The following is a 14,342-nucleotide window of genomic DNA, read 5'->3' on the forward strand; positions in this document are numbered from 1 at the left end:
TACTTGTCACATTTGTTGTAGGTGTTGTGGTCACTGCTGTTGTGTTCACGCCTGTTGAACCTGAAAAGATGATTTTATAATCATGTTACATTGGAAAGTTAAAATAATAAATATTAAATAAATAAATAAATGTTTAAATACCTAATATATGATATATGATTGATATATGATAAAACTACCACGTTATAAGCATGAAGGACATTGTAACTCTTCTTGGTGTAGTTTGGGTGTTACGATGTGATGTGACAATACATGTTCAGTCAGGATCAGCAATATTCTGATCATACGCACTTCTTGAAAATAATAATGTATTCATTATTTATTTATTTATTTATTAATTCATAAAAAAACTTAAAAATTATTTTTTATGTTGTGACAACTATTTTTAAGTAAATACATCTGTTCATCATTTTAACATTTATTTGTCAGTGTTGCCTAGATCCTTTTTCTAAATCCTTTTAGTGCTTGTCATAAGTTGAATACTGTCTTCCCAGTCTTACTTGGTGGTGATGGAGTTGTTGTTGAAATATTGCACGCTGTAAAGTCTGTAAGCAGGAAGAGAGAGAGGAGTCGCTGCTGAATAGATACAAATATAGGGAAATATAGAGACTGACACATCAAAGGTAATTACCACTGTACACTTCAATTGCTTGACTATTTGCATTTATCTATCCATCCATCCATCTATCCATCGTCTTCCACTTATCCGGGGCCAGGTGACGAGGGCAGCAGGCTTAGGAGGGTATTCGAGACGTCCCTCTCCCCAGCAACACTTCACAGCTCTTCCTAGGGAACCCCAAGGCGTTCCCAGACCAGATGAGATACACATTCTCTCCAGTGTGTTCTGGGTCTACCCAGGAGCTTCTTACCAGTTGGCCGTGCCCAGAAAACCTCTAAAGGGAGGCGTCCAGGAAGCCCTAACCACCTCAGCTGTCTGAGCTCGAAGGTTGAGCCCAGCCACCCTACGAAGGAAGCTCATTTCGGCCGCTTGTATCCACAATCTCATTCTTTCGGTCACTACCGAATCAGAACATAGATGGACTGGTAAATCGAGAGTTTGCTTTCTGGCTCAGCTCCCTCTTCACCACAACGGTCTGGTACCACTGGTGTAGCACTCCTGACGCTGCACCAAACCTCCTGTACATCTCATGCTCCATTTTACCCAACCTCCACATGGCACTGAAGATGCATGACAGCCAAGACAGTCCAAGCCTTCAGCCTTTTAGGTCAAATCTCATCCACTACTGTCGCCTTGCCGCTGAAGAGCTTTTTGACTTCCTCAGCAACCCATGCCAGACATATAGATGGCTCTTTCCCTGAGTCTTTAAACTGTGCCTCCTCTACGGAGGACGTGTTGGTAGGGTTCAGGAGTTCCTCAAAATGCTCTTTTCACCGCTCCACAATATCTGTCCTGCTTTCCATTTCTGAGACGTCTAACGGTGTGCCAGAACTTCCTTGAGGCCAACCAAAAGTCTCCCAAAACTCCTCCCACACCCGGGTTTACGCTTTTGTAACCACCGCAGCTGCAGCCCTTCTTGCCAACCACTACCTTTCTGCTGTTTCCAAAGACCCCTTGGCAAGCCCGAAAGTCCTCCTTCTTCAGCTTGACAGCCTCCTTCACTGCTGGTGTTCACCAGCGGGTTTTGGATTGCAGCCACAACAGGCATCGATGACTGTCCATCCACAGTTCTTCGCAGCCACCTACACAATGGAGGCTTTGAACATGGTCCACTCGGATTCCATGTCCCCAGTCCCCTTGAGGATCTACAAAAAATCTTCCAGAGGTGGGAGTTGAAGACCTTGCAGACAGGGGCCTCAGCCAGACGTTCCCAGTTCCCCCTCACTACACTCTTGGGTTTACCAGGTCTGTCGGGCAGCCTACCCCCGCCATCTGATTCAACTCATCACCAGGTGGTGTTTAGTTGAGAGCTCTGCTCCTTTCCTCACCAGTGTCCAAGACATACAGTATGGCACCTGCTCGGCATCTCTTACTCTGGGAAACTTCAGAAAAGGATGGAGTCCAGCACTCCTTCAGGAGTTTGGTTCCCGAATCAGTGCTATGCATTGAGATGAGCCCAACAATATCTAGGTCCACGCCCATGCCTGCCTCCTGGCTCACATTGCACCCGACCTCAATACCTATGCAGGCCCACAGTGCAGTGGCTCCAAATCAGATATTTCGAGCTTTGCCTGGCCGAACCTCAATGTGCCAAGGCCCGGCCACCAGACGCTAGCTGGCTAGCTCCCCTCCTGGGTAAAATGTCCTGTGACCCAGTGACTGCCTGCATTACGTCCTTTTTGTGCCCGTATATTGTTTTTTAAAGGACGGGTGATTGGCCCAATACCGCAGCAGCTCTAGGCAATGAGAATGGTGATGACTGGGCTAACAGTTTTAACTTGGGAGGAATTGGAGGGTGGGCACTATGCTTCCGCCATAATTAGGTACCGCCACGTAGGTTGGGGGACCACATCTGTATGAGTGCTGTGCAGTGCACCCCACTGGTACCGGCATCACTTTAGGAGCACTGGTATTGGTAATGGCATTTTTTAAACTATACCCAGCCACACTAAGTGTGTTATTCAAAGTGTCTTATCTTCATTTTAATTTGTATACAAAAGCATGAGTTGAAAAAGGGTTTCTACAATGAGGCACATCATATTCTGGCTTGAAAGCAATAACGACTACAGATCAACTTACTGTGCTGATCAGCAGGTTGGCAGTATTGTCCATCAGAAGGAATGGCATTGATGCATCCACATGTGTCCTCAGTGATGTTGTTACAGGAACCGTACATTAGACACTGGTCACATGACCAACGATACTGGTCCTCACATCTGCACTGATAACCAGGCCTGCTTGGATAGCAAACTGGAGACAATCATATACATTGTGTAAAACATGTGCATGTGTAACACATTTCAAAGACATATATTTTATGTAAATAGAGCCTTGAAAACCTGTATAATATTTGTAGTTACAGAAAACAAAGTTATGTGTTTGATGTTGTCTAAAATATTTTCAATGTGACATTCACAAGAGCATCTCATGCTGTTGAACTGTCCTATCAGCTATGTTTGTTTACTGTGTCACCTAACTTCATGGATTGGTAAAGACACAGTATCAGTTTGAGTTGGTAAACTCTGATAACACCTTGTTTTTTCCTGAACCACCAGTTAAAAGATTCCTTGACATTTTGCCAGTCAGTCATCATCTGATGTTGTCATTGAGTGTCATGATTAGCAGTTGGTGCATTTCGAAGTTGGGGTTTGTTTTGTCAAATATATTCCACACACTAAAACGGATCAATCAACTGTGAATGAATGAAAAATGTGTTCATATCTATATCATGGAACTTGAGAAATGATTCATGCGAAATTTAAAGATAGAAATAAATAAATAAATAAAATATTTAAAAAAAACACAGTTCTTTGCCATGTGATTGGACCCTAGACAAAAAGTTGTAATCCACCAATGAATTCAATGTTTAGAATATTTAAAATACATCACAAGGTGGAAAATAATGTGTGTATACTGAATAACTTAAAGGTGCAGTGTACAGGTTGTAGGATTAATATATTATTCCATGTTTACAAAAAACTACCCCTAAATGTTACACACTGGATCTTTAAAATACATTATTCTGACCTGTAGATATATTTAAATCAGAGACTTGAATGTTGGCCGTGATTCTGATCGGGTAACTGATGTTTCTCAGTAGTTCTATGCCAGCAACATCTGTGGTGTTCAGCTCAATAGAAATCACATATTCGTAGATGACTGGAGGAGCTGCAGAGACAGAAAAAAGCATTATGTTTCATTATTTCTGATCTGTGCTGTGATTGATAGGATTACTGTGGTCTTTTCAGTCTTACGTGTTGGTGATGGAGATGGCGTAACAGTGTGTTACTGCAGACAGTATAAGTCAACAGTATTCTAGCCGTGATCAGTTGCCTTTCCAACATTTATACTGCACTGCAAGTGATCCATAAATGAGGTAACATTTTTTTTTTTTAATATGTGTATGAAAGGTGGTGTTTAAGACATCTGATGTAAGTAATGTAATTAATAATACAAGATACATTTAGTGATCATAAATGGATCCGTAAGATCATTTTTTGGGCAATGAAACAATACATGTAACAGTTTGGCTGTTAGTAGTGGTAGAGATAGTGGTAGGAACTCTAGTGGTGGTCGTGGTAGTGGTTGTAGCCTTGGTACTTGTAGCTGTTGTGGGGTTTGTGTTTGGAGCTGGAGTGGAGGTAGCAATTGATGTGGCATCAACTATGTTGTTTTTAAATTGTATGATAAAACAATTATTTTTCCAACACTTACTTGTCACATTTGTTGTAGGTGTTGTGGTTACTGCTGTTGTGTTCATGCCTGTTGTAGCAAATGAAAAGATGATTTCATAATCATGTTACATTGGAAAGTGAAAACCTTCAAGTGAATATTCATGACAGAAAGTATTTTAATATATAACAGTGTGTTACTGCTGACAGTAGAAGCTAAGAGTGATGAAATGAAAGGTTTTCTAAAGGGACTCTTGTCCTCAGAAACTACTGCTTTTGTCCACAGCGACCGCAACACTCAACACAGAATCAAAGTTCCTCCTGGTAGCTTTAATTGTTATTAAATGAAGTCAAATAATTTCTGGACACTGATTTGTAACAGTCGTTGTCGAAGGTCCTGTAGTAGTCACATCTATTGTAGTTACAGGTGTTCAATTTGCCTGGATCTGTTATTTCTGTGCTATAACCAATAGTTTTCAACACTTACTTGTTACAATTGTTGTAGGTGTTGTGGTTACTGCTGTTGTGATCATGCCTGTTGTTGCATCTGAAAATATGATTTCATAATCATGTATGTTAAACTGGAAAGTGAAATCCTTCAAGTTAAGATATATTACAGAAAGTATTTTAACAAATGTCAACCAGGGATGAGATGTCCCAGAACACATTTCTAAAGACCCACTGGTAAAGACAGCTGTTGGTGGCGATGTCTGAATTCTAGAGACATTTCTTAACAGTGTGTTACTGCTGACAGTATAAGTCAACAGTATTCTAGCCCTGATCAGTTGCCTTTACAACATTTATACTGCACTGCAAGTGATCCATAAATGAGGCAACATTTTTTTTTTAATATGTGTATGAAAGGTGGTGTTTAAGACATCTGATGTAAGTAATGTAATTAATAATACAAGATACATTTAGTGATCATAAATGGATCCGTAAGATCATTTTTTGGGCAATGAAACAATACATTTAACAGTTTGGCTGTTAGTAGTGGTGGAGATAGTGGCAGGAACTCTAGTGGTGGTCGTGGTAGTGGTTGTAGCCTTGGTACTTGTAGCTGTTGTGGGGTTTGTGTTTGGAGCTGGAGTGGAGGTAGCAACTGATGTGGCATTAACTATGTTGTTTTTAAATTGTATGCTAAAACAATTATTTTTCCAACACTTACTTGTCACATTTGTTGTAGGTGTTGTGGTCACTGCTGTTGTGTTCACGCCTGTTGTAGCTGAAAAGATGATTTTATAATCATGTTACATTGGAAAGTTAAAATAATAAATATTAAATAAATAAATAATTGTTTAAATACCTAATATATGATATATGATAAAACTACCACGTTACAAGCATGAAGGACATTGTAACTCTTCTTGGTGTAGTTTGGGTGTTACGATGTGATGTGGCAATACATGTTCAGTCAGGATCAGCAATATTCTGATCATACGCACTTCTTGAAAATAATAATGTATTCATTATTTATTTATTTATTTATTAATTCATAAAAAAACTTTAAAATTATTTTTTATGTTGTGACAACTATTTTTAAGTAAATACTTATTAAAGTTGTTGCTGGTGTTGTGGAAACTGTTGTAGGGTTAACATCTGTTCATCATTTTAACATTTATTTGTCAGTGTTGCCTAGATCCTTTTTCTAAATCCTTTTAGTGCTTGTCATAAGTTGAATACTGTCTTCCCAGTCTTACTTGGTGGTGATGGAGTTGTTGTTGAAATATTGCACGCTGTAAAGTCTGTAAGCAGGAAGAGAGAGAGGAGTCGCTGCTGAATAGATACAAATATAGGGAAATATAGAGACTGACACATCAAAGGTAATTACCACTGTACACTTCAATTGCTTGACTATAACTCGCGACATTTTTCCGGATATTACATTTGAAAAGGTGGAGTCATCTTTCATTTAAGGGTGACCGTGGCTAAGTGGAGAGCAGGGCCGTCTTTCAATTAGTGGATCGGCGGTTCAAGTCCCAGCTCCTGCTCCGTTAGTCGCATGTCAATTTGTCCTTGAGCAAGACACTTAACCTCAAATTGCTCTCGTAGCTGTGCCTATGGTGTATAGATAGATACTGAATTGTAAGTCGCTTTGGTTAAAAGCGACTGCTAAATGACTGTAATTTAAGGAAAAGACAAATACATTTATTGACAAACTATTGCGACCCAATTCACAATCAAGAAAAGAGCATGCATTAATGTTCCTGACCACTTTTACTGCCATTTCCACATTACCTTTTAATATATTGAATCGGTAAACCAGCCATTTTGAAGAGACATATGTTTGATAAATCACAGCTTTGTTTTCTGCATTTATCTATCCATCCATCTATCTATCCATCGTCTTCCACTTATCCGGGGCCAGGTCGCGAGGGTAGCAGGCTTACGAGGGTATTCGAGACGTCCCTCTCCCCAGCAACACTTCACAGCTCTTCCTAGGGAACCCCAAGGCGTTCCCAGACCAGATGAGATACACATTCTCTCCAGTGTGTTCTGGGTCTACCCAGGAGCTTTTTACCAGTTGGCCGTGCCCAGAAAACCTCTAAAGGGAGGCGTCCAGGAAGCCCTAACCACCTCAGCTGTCTGAGCTTGAAGGTTGAGCCCAGCCCCCCTACGAAGGAAGCTCATTTCGGCCGCTTGTATCCACAATCTCATTCTTTCGGTCACTACCGAATCAGAACATAGATGGACTGGTAAATCGAGAGTTTGCTTTCTGGCTCAGCTCCCTCTTCACCACAACGGTCTGGTACCACTGGTGTAGCACTCCTGACGCTGCACCAAACCTCCTGTACATCTCATGCTCCATTTTACCCAACCTCCACATGGCACTGAAGATGCATGACAGCCAAGACAGTCCAAGCCTTCAGCCTTTTAGGTCAAATCTCATCCACTACTGTCGCCTTGCCGCTGAAGAGCTTTTTGACTTCCTCAGCAACCCATGCCAGACATATAGATGGCTCTTTCCCTGAGTCTTTAAACTGTGCCTCCTCTACGGAGGACATGTTGGTAGGGTTCAGGAGTTCCTCAAAGTGCTCTTTTCACCGCTCCACAATATCTGTCCTGCTTTCCATTTCTGAGACGTCTAACGGTGTGCCAGAACTTCCTTGAGGCCAACCAAAAGTCTCCCAAAACTCCTCCCACACCCGGGTTTACGCTTTTGTAACCACCGCAGCTGCAGCCCTTCTTGCCAACCACTACCTTTCTGCTGTTTCCAAAGACCCCTTGGCAAGCCCGAAAGTCCTCCTTCTTCAGCTTGACAGCCTCCTTCACTGCTGGTGTTCACCAGCGGGTTTTGGATTGCAGCCACAACAGGCATCGGTGACTGTCCATCCACAGTTCTTCGCAGCCACCTACACAATGGAGGCTTTGAACATGGCCCACTCGGATTCCATGTCCCCAGTCTCCTTGAGGATCTACAAAAAATCTTCCAGAGGTGGGAGTTGAAGACCTTGCAGACAGGGGCCTCAGCCAGACGTTCCCAGTTCCCCCTCACTACACTCTTGGGTTTACCAGGTCTGTCGGGCAGCCTCCCCCCGCCATCTGATTCAACTCATCACCAGGTGGTGTTTAGTTGAGAGCTCTGCTCCTTTCCTCACCAGTGTCCAAGACTTAAAGTATGGCACCTGCTCGGCACCTCTTACTCTGGGAAACTTCAGAAAAGGATGGAGTCCAGCACTCCTTCAGGAGTTTGGTTCCCGAATCAGTGCTATGCATTGAGATGAGCCCAACAATATCTAGGTCCACGCCCATGCCTGCCTCCTGGCTCACATTGCACCCGACCCCAATGCCTATGCAGGCCCACAGTGCAGTGGCTCCAAATCAGATATTTCGAGCTTTGCCTGGCCGAACCTCAATGTGCCAAGGCCCGGCCACCAGACGCTAGCTGGCTAGCTCCCCTCCTGGGTAAAATGTCCTGTGACCCAGTGACTGCCTGCATTACGTCCTTTTTGTGCCCGTATATTGTTTTTTAAAGGACGGGTGATTGGCCCAATACCGCAGCAGCTCCAGGCAATGAGAATGGTGATGACTGGGCTAACAGTTTTAACTTGGGAGGAATTGGAGGGTGGGCACTATGCTTCCGCCATAATTAGGTCCCGCCACGTAGGTTGGGGGACCACATCTGTATGAGTGCTGTGCAGTGCACCCCACTGGTACCGGCATCACTTTAGGAGCACTGGTATTGGTAATGGCATTTTTTAAACTATACCCAGCCACACTAAGTGTGTTATTCAAAGTGTCTTATCTTCATTTTAATTTGTATACAAAAGCATGAGTTGAAAAAGGGTTTCTACAATGAGGCACATCATATTCTGGCTTGAAAGCAATAACGACTACAGATCAACTTACTGTGCTGATCAGCAGGTTGGCAGTATTGTCCATCAGAAGGAATGGCATTGATGCATCCACATGTGTCCTCAGTGATGTTGTTACAGGAACCGTACATTAGACACTGGTCACATGACCAACGATACTGGTCCTCACATCTGCACTGATAACCAGGCCTGCTTGGATAGCAAACTGGAGACAATCATATACATTGTGTAAAACATGTGCATGTGTAACACATTTCAAAGACATATATTTTATGTAAATAGAGCCTTGAAAACCTGTATAATATTTGTAGTTACAGAAAACAAAGTTATGTGTTTGATGTTGTCTAAAATATTTTCAATGTGACATTCACAAGAGCATCTCATGCTGTTGAACTGTCCTATCAGCTATGTTTGTTTACTGTGTCACCTAACTTCATGGATTGGTAAAGACACAGTATCAGTTTGAGTTGGTAAACTCTGATAACACCTTGTTTTTTCCTGAACCACCAGTTAAAAGATTCCTTGACATTTTGCCAGTCAGTCATCATCTGATGTTGTCATTGAGTGTCATGATTAGCAGTTGGTGCATTTCGAAGTTGGGGTTTGTTTTGTCAAATATATTCCACACACTAAAACGGATCAATCAACTGTGAATGAATGAAAAATGTGTTCATATCTATATCATGGAACTTGAGAAATGATTCATGCGAAATTTAAAGATAGAAATAAATAAATAAATAAAATATTTAAAAAAAACACAGTTCTTTGCCATGTGATTGGACCCTAGACAAAAAGTTGTAATCCACCAATGAATTCAATGTTTAGAATATTTAAAATACATCACAAGGTGGAAAATAATGTGTGTATACTGAATAACTTAAAGGTGCAGTGTACAGGTTGTAGGATTAATATATTATTCCATGTTTACAAAAAACTACCCCTAAATGTTACACACTGGATCTTTAAAATACATTATTCTGACCTGTAGATATATTTAAATCAGAGACTTGAATGTTGGCCGTGATTCTGATCGGGTAACTGATGTTTCTCAGTAGTTCTATGCCAGCAACATCTGTGGTGTTCAGCTCAATAGAAATCACATATTCGTAGATGACTGGAGGAGCTGCAGAGACAGAAAAAAGCATTATGTTTCATTATTTCTGATCTGTGCTGTGATTGATAGGATTACTGTGGTCTTTTCAGTCTTACGTGTTGGTGATGGAGATGGCGTAACAGTGTGTTACTGCAGACAGTATAAGTCAACAGTATTCTAGCCGTGATCAGTTGCCTTTCCAACATTTATACTGCACTGCAAGTGATCCATAAATGAGGTAACATTTTTTTTTTTTAATATGTGTATGAAAGGTGGTGTTTAAGACATCTGATGTAAGTAATGTAATTAATAATACAAGATACATTTAGTGATCATAAATGGATCCGTAAGATCATTTTTTGGGCAATGAAACAATACATGTAACAGTTTGGCTGTTAGTAGTGGTAGAGATAGTGGTAGGAACTCTAGTGGTGGTCGTGGTAGTGGTTGTAGCCTTGGTACTTGTAGCTGTTGTGGGGTTTGTGTTTGGAGCTGGAGTGGAGGTAGCAATTGATGTGGCATCAACTATGTTGTTTTTAAATTGTATGATAAAACAATTATTTTTCCAACACTTACTTGTCACATTTGTTGTAGGTGTTGTGGTTACTGCTGTTGTGTTCATGCCTGTTGTAGCAAATGAAAAGATGATTTCATAATCATGTTACATTGGAAAGTGAAAACCTTCAAGTGAATATTCATGACAGAAAGTATTTTAATATATAACAGTGTGTTACTGCTGACAGTAGAAGCTAAGAGTGATGAAATGAAAGGTTTTCTAAAGGGACTCTTGTCCTCAGAAACTACTGCTTTTGTCCACAGCGACCGCAACACTCAACACAGAATCAAAGTTCCTCCTGGTAGCTTTAATTGTTATTAAATGAAGTCAAATAATTTCTGGACACTGATTTGTAACAGTCGTTGTCGAAGGTCCTGTAGTAGTCACATCTATTGTAGTTACAGGTGTTCAATTTGCCTGGATCTGTTATTTCTGTGCTATAACCAATAGTTTTCAACACTTACTTGTTACAATTGTTGTAGGTGTTGTGGTTACTGCTGTTGTGATCATGCCTGTTGTTGCATCTGAAAATATGATTTCATAATCATGTATGTTAAACTGGAAAGTGAAATCCTTCAAGTTAAGATATATTACAGAAAGTATTTTAACAAATGTCAACCAGGGATGAGATGTCCCAGAACACATTTCTAAAGACCCACTGGTAAAGACAGCTGTTGGTGGCGATGTCTGAATTCTAGAGACATTTCTTAACAGTGTGTTACTGCTGACAGTATAAGTCAACAGTATTCTAGCCGTGATCAGTTGCCTTTCCAACATTTATACTGCACTGCAAGTGATCCATAAATGAGGTAACATTTTTTTTTATTATATGTGTATGAAAGGTGGTGTTTAAGACATCTGATGTAAGTAATGTAATTAATAATACAAGATACATTTGGTGATCATAAATGGATCCGTAAGACCATTTTTTGGGGCAATGAAACAATACATGTAACAGTTTGGCTGTTAGTAGTGGTGGAGATAGTGGTAGGAACTCTAGTGGTGGTCGTGGTAGTGGTTGTAGCCTTGGTACTTGTAGCTGTTGTGGGGTTTGTGTTTGGAGCTGGAGTGGAGGTAGCAACTGATGTGGCATTAACTATGTTGTTTTTAAATTGTATGCTAAAACAATTATTTTTTCAACACTTACTTGTCACATTTGTTGTAGGTGTTGTGGTCACTGCTGTTGTGTTCACGCCTGTTGAACCTGAAAAGATGATTTTATAATCATGTTACACTGGAAAGTGAAAACCTTCAAGTGAAAATTCATGACAGAAAGTATTTCAATATATAACATTGTGTTACTGCTGACAGTAGAAGCTAAGAGTAATTTAGCCCTTATCAGTTTCTTTAACTACAATTATACTTCACTGCAAGTGGCCCACAGTTTAATTACTGTATACCAGAACCTGGACTGAGCGGAGCAGACTGTCAGACCCTGCCGCAGTGAAATGAAAGGTTTTCTAAAGGGACTCTGGTCCTCAGAAACTACTGCTTTTGTCCAGAGAGACCGCAACACTCAACACAGAATTAAAGTTCCTCCTGGTAGCTTTAATTGTTATTAAATTAAATCAAATAATTTCTGGACACTGATTCGTAACAGTTGTTGTCGCAGGTCCTGTAGTAGTCACATCTATTGTAGTTACAGGTGTTCAATTTGCCTGGATCTGTTATTTCTGTGCTATAACCAATATTTTTCAACAAATACTATTTTATATGTTTAAAGAAAACGTCTTTCAAGTCAGGAAAAATCCTTAATGGTTTCAAGCAAATATTAACCAGAAGAGTTCTGCCAATGCCTTGTATTTTAACAACTTCATGGTAACTTGAGTTAGTGTAGTTGTGTGTGATGTAGTGCTCTGATGTGTTGTAGCATGAGGTGTTGAGTTGGCAGAAACCATTTTGTGATCGTCAAGGCCAAATCATTACTAAATTTGACCCTACACTAATTTCACTACCATTTCATTATCATGTACGTTAAGCTGTAGAATAAAATCATTGAAGACAATAACTGCCTTGTTATAACAAGGAAGGGTAATGTAAGGATTGTTTAATAGTACTCACTTGTTGGTGACATTGTGGCCGTTGTAGTGTTCCCATGAGGTGTAGCAGTCGGTGTTGAATCTGAAAAGAACATTTTAACATTTATTTGTCAGAGTGTTGCCTAAATCCTTTTAGTGCTTGTCATAAGTTGAATACTGTCTTCCCAGTCTTACTTGGTGGTGATGGAGTTGTTGTTGAAATATTGCACGCTGTAAAGTCTGTAAGCAGGAAGAGAGAGAGGAGTCGCTGCTGAATAGATACAAATATAGGGAAATATAGAGACTGACACATCAAAGGTAATTACCACTGTACACTTCAATTGCTTGACTATAACTCGCGACATTTTTCCGGATATTACATTTGAAAAAGTGGAGTCATCTTTCATTTAAGGGTGACCGTGGCTAAGTGGAGAGCAGGGCCGTCTTTCAATTAGTGGATCGGCGGTTCAAGTCCCAGCTCCTGCTCCGTTAGTCGCATGTCAATTTGTCCTTGAGCAAGACACTTAACCTCAAATTGCTCTCGTAGCTGTGCCTATGGTGTATAGATAGATACTGAATTGTAAGTCGCTTTGGTTAAAAGCGACTGCTAAATGACTGTAATTTAAGGAAAAGACAAATACATTTATTGACAAACTATTGCGACCCAATTCACAATCAAGAAAAGAGCATGCATTAATGTTCCTGACCACTTTTACTGCCATTTCCACATTACCTTTTAATATATTGAATCGGTAAACCAGCCATTTTGAAGAGACATATGTTTGATAAATCACAGCTTTGTTTTCTGCATTTATCTATCCATCCATCTATCTATCCATCGTCTTCCACTTATCCGGGGCCAGGTCGCGAGGGTAGCAGGCTTACGAGGGTATTCGAGACGTCCCTCTCCCCAGCAACACTTCACAGCTCTTCCTAGGGAACCCCAAGGCGTTCCCAGACCAGATGAGATACACATTCTCTCCAGTGTGTTCTGGGTCTACCCAGGAGCTTTTTACCAGTTGGCCGTGCCCAGAAAACCTCTAAAGGGAGGCGTCCAGGAAGCCCTAACCACCTCAGCTGTCTGAGCTTGAAGGTTGAGCCCAGCCCCCCTACGAAGGAAGCTCATTTCGGCCGCTTGTATCCACAATCTCATTCTTTCGGTCACTACCGAATCAGAACATAGATGGACTGGTAAATCGAGAGTTTGCTTTCTGGCTCAGCTCCCTCTTCACCACAACGGTCTGGTACCACTGGTGTAGCACTCCTGACGCTGCACCAAACCTCCTGTACATCTCATGCTCCATTTTACCCAACCTCCACATGGCACTGAAGATGCATGACAGCCAAGACAGTCCAAGCCTTCAGCCTTTTAGGTCAAATCTCATCCACTACTGTCGCCTTGCCGCTGAAGAGCTTTTTGACTTCCTCAGCAACCCATGCCAGACATATAGATGGCTCTTTCCCTGAGTCTTTAAACTGTGCCTCCTCTACGGAGGACATGTTGGTAGGGTTCAGGAGTTCCTCAAAGTGCTCTTTTCACCGCTCCACAATATCTGTCCTGCTTTCCATTTCTGAGACGTCTAACGGTGTGCCAGAACTTCCTTGAGGCCAACCAAAAGTCTCCCAAAACTCCTCCCACACCCGGGTTTACGCTTTTGTAACCACCGCAGCTGCAGCCCTTCTTGCCAACCACTACCTTTCTGCTGTTTCCAAAGACCCCTTGGCAAGCCCGAAAGTCCTCCTTCTTCAGCTTGACAGCCTCCTTCACTGCTGGTGTTCACCAGCGGGTTTTGGATTGCAGCCACAACAGGCATCGGTGACTGTCCATCCACAGTTCTTCGCAGCCACCTACACAATGGAGGCTTTGAACATGGCCCACTCGGATTCCATGTCTCCAGTCTCCTTGAGGATCTACAAAAAATCTTCCAGAGGTGGGAGTTGAAGACCTTGCAGACAGGGGCCTCAGCCAGACGTTCCCAGTTCCCCCTCACTACACACTTGGGTTTACCAGGTCTGTCGGGCAGCCTCCCCCCGCCATCTGATTCAACTCGTCACCAGGTGGTGTTTAG

General features: G+C 41.5%; 1 protein-coding gene across 3 annotated transcripts in view; it reads right to left on the reverse strand.

Moving 5' to 3' along the window:
- The window catches only part of LOC137871122 (adhesion G protein-coupled receptor F5-like), a 50,168-nt gene that overhangs the window by 15,398 nt on the left and 20,428 nt on the right, over nucleotides 1–14,342 (reverse strand). For 2 of the 3 annotated variants that reach the window (XM_068708740.1, XM_068708741.1), the window contains exons 13-27: nucleotides 12,469–12,513; nucleotides 12,317–12,376; nucleotides 11,403–11,459; nucleotides 10,720–10,779; nucleotides 10,276–10,323; nucleotides 9,589–9,729; nucleotides 8,641–8,811; nucleotides 5,991–6,035; nucleotides 5,459–5,515; nucleotides 4,778–4,837; nucleotides 4,334–4,381; nucleotides 3,647–3,787; nucleotides 2,699–2,869; nucleotides 501–545; nucleotides 4–60 (exon numbers count right to left, since the gene is read on the reverse strand). In XM_068708740.1, coding sequence (XP_068564841.1) covers nucleotides 4–60; nucleotides 501–545; nucleotides 2,699–2,869; nucleotides 3,647–3,787; nucleotides 4,334–4,381; nucleotides 4,778–4,837; nucleotides 5,459–5,515; nucleotides 5,991–6,035; nucleotides 8,641–8,811; nucleotides 9,589–9,729; nucleotides 10,276–10,323; nucleotides 10,720–10,779; nucleotides 11,403–11,459; nucleotides 12,317–12,376; nucleotides 12,469–12,513 — 1,206 coding nt within the window. The remainder of the gene's footprint in view (nucleotides 1–3; nucleotides 61–500; nucleotides 546–2,698; nucleotides 2,870–3,646; nucleotides 3,788–4,333; nucleotides 4,382–4,777; nucleotides 4,838–5,458; nucleotides 5,516–5,990; nucleotides 6,036–8,640; nucleotides 8,812–9,588; nucleotides 9,730–10,275; nucleotides 10,324–10,719; nucleotides 10,780–11,402; nucleotides 11,460–12,316; nucleotides 12,377–12,468; nucleotides 12,514–14,342) is intronic. The other variant, XM_068708742.1, reaches the window with a different exon arrangement.

This window comes from Cebidichthys violaceus, unplaced genomic scaffold (assembly GCF_023349555.1).
Source record: "Cebidichthys violaceus isolate CVI_PGR_0920_01 unplaced genomic scaffold, fCebVio1.0.p SCAF_14, whole genome shotgun sequence".
Classification (NCBI taxonomy): domain Eukaryota; kingdom Metazoa; phylum Chordata; class Actinopteri; order Perciformes; family Stichaeidae; genus Cebidichthys; species Cebidichthys violaceus.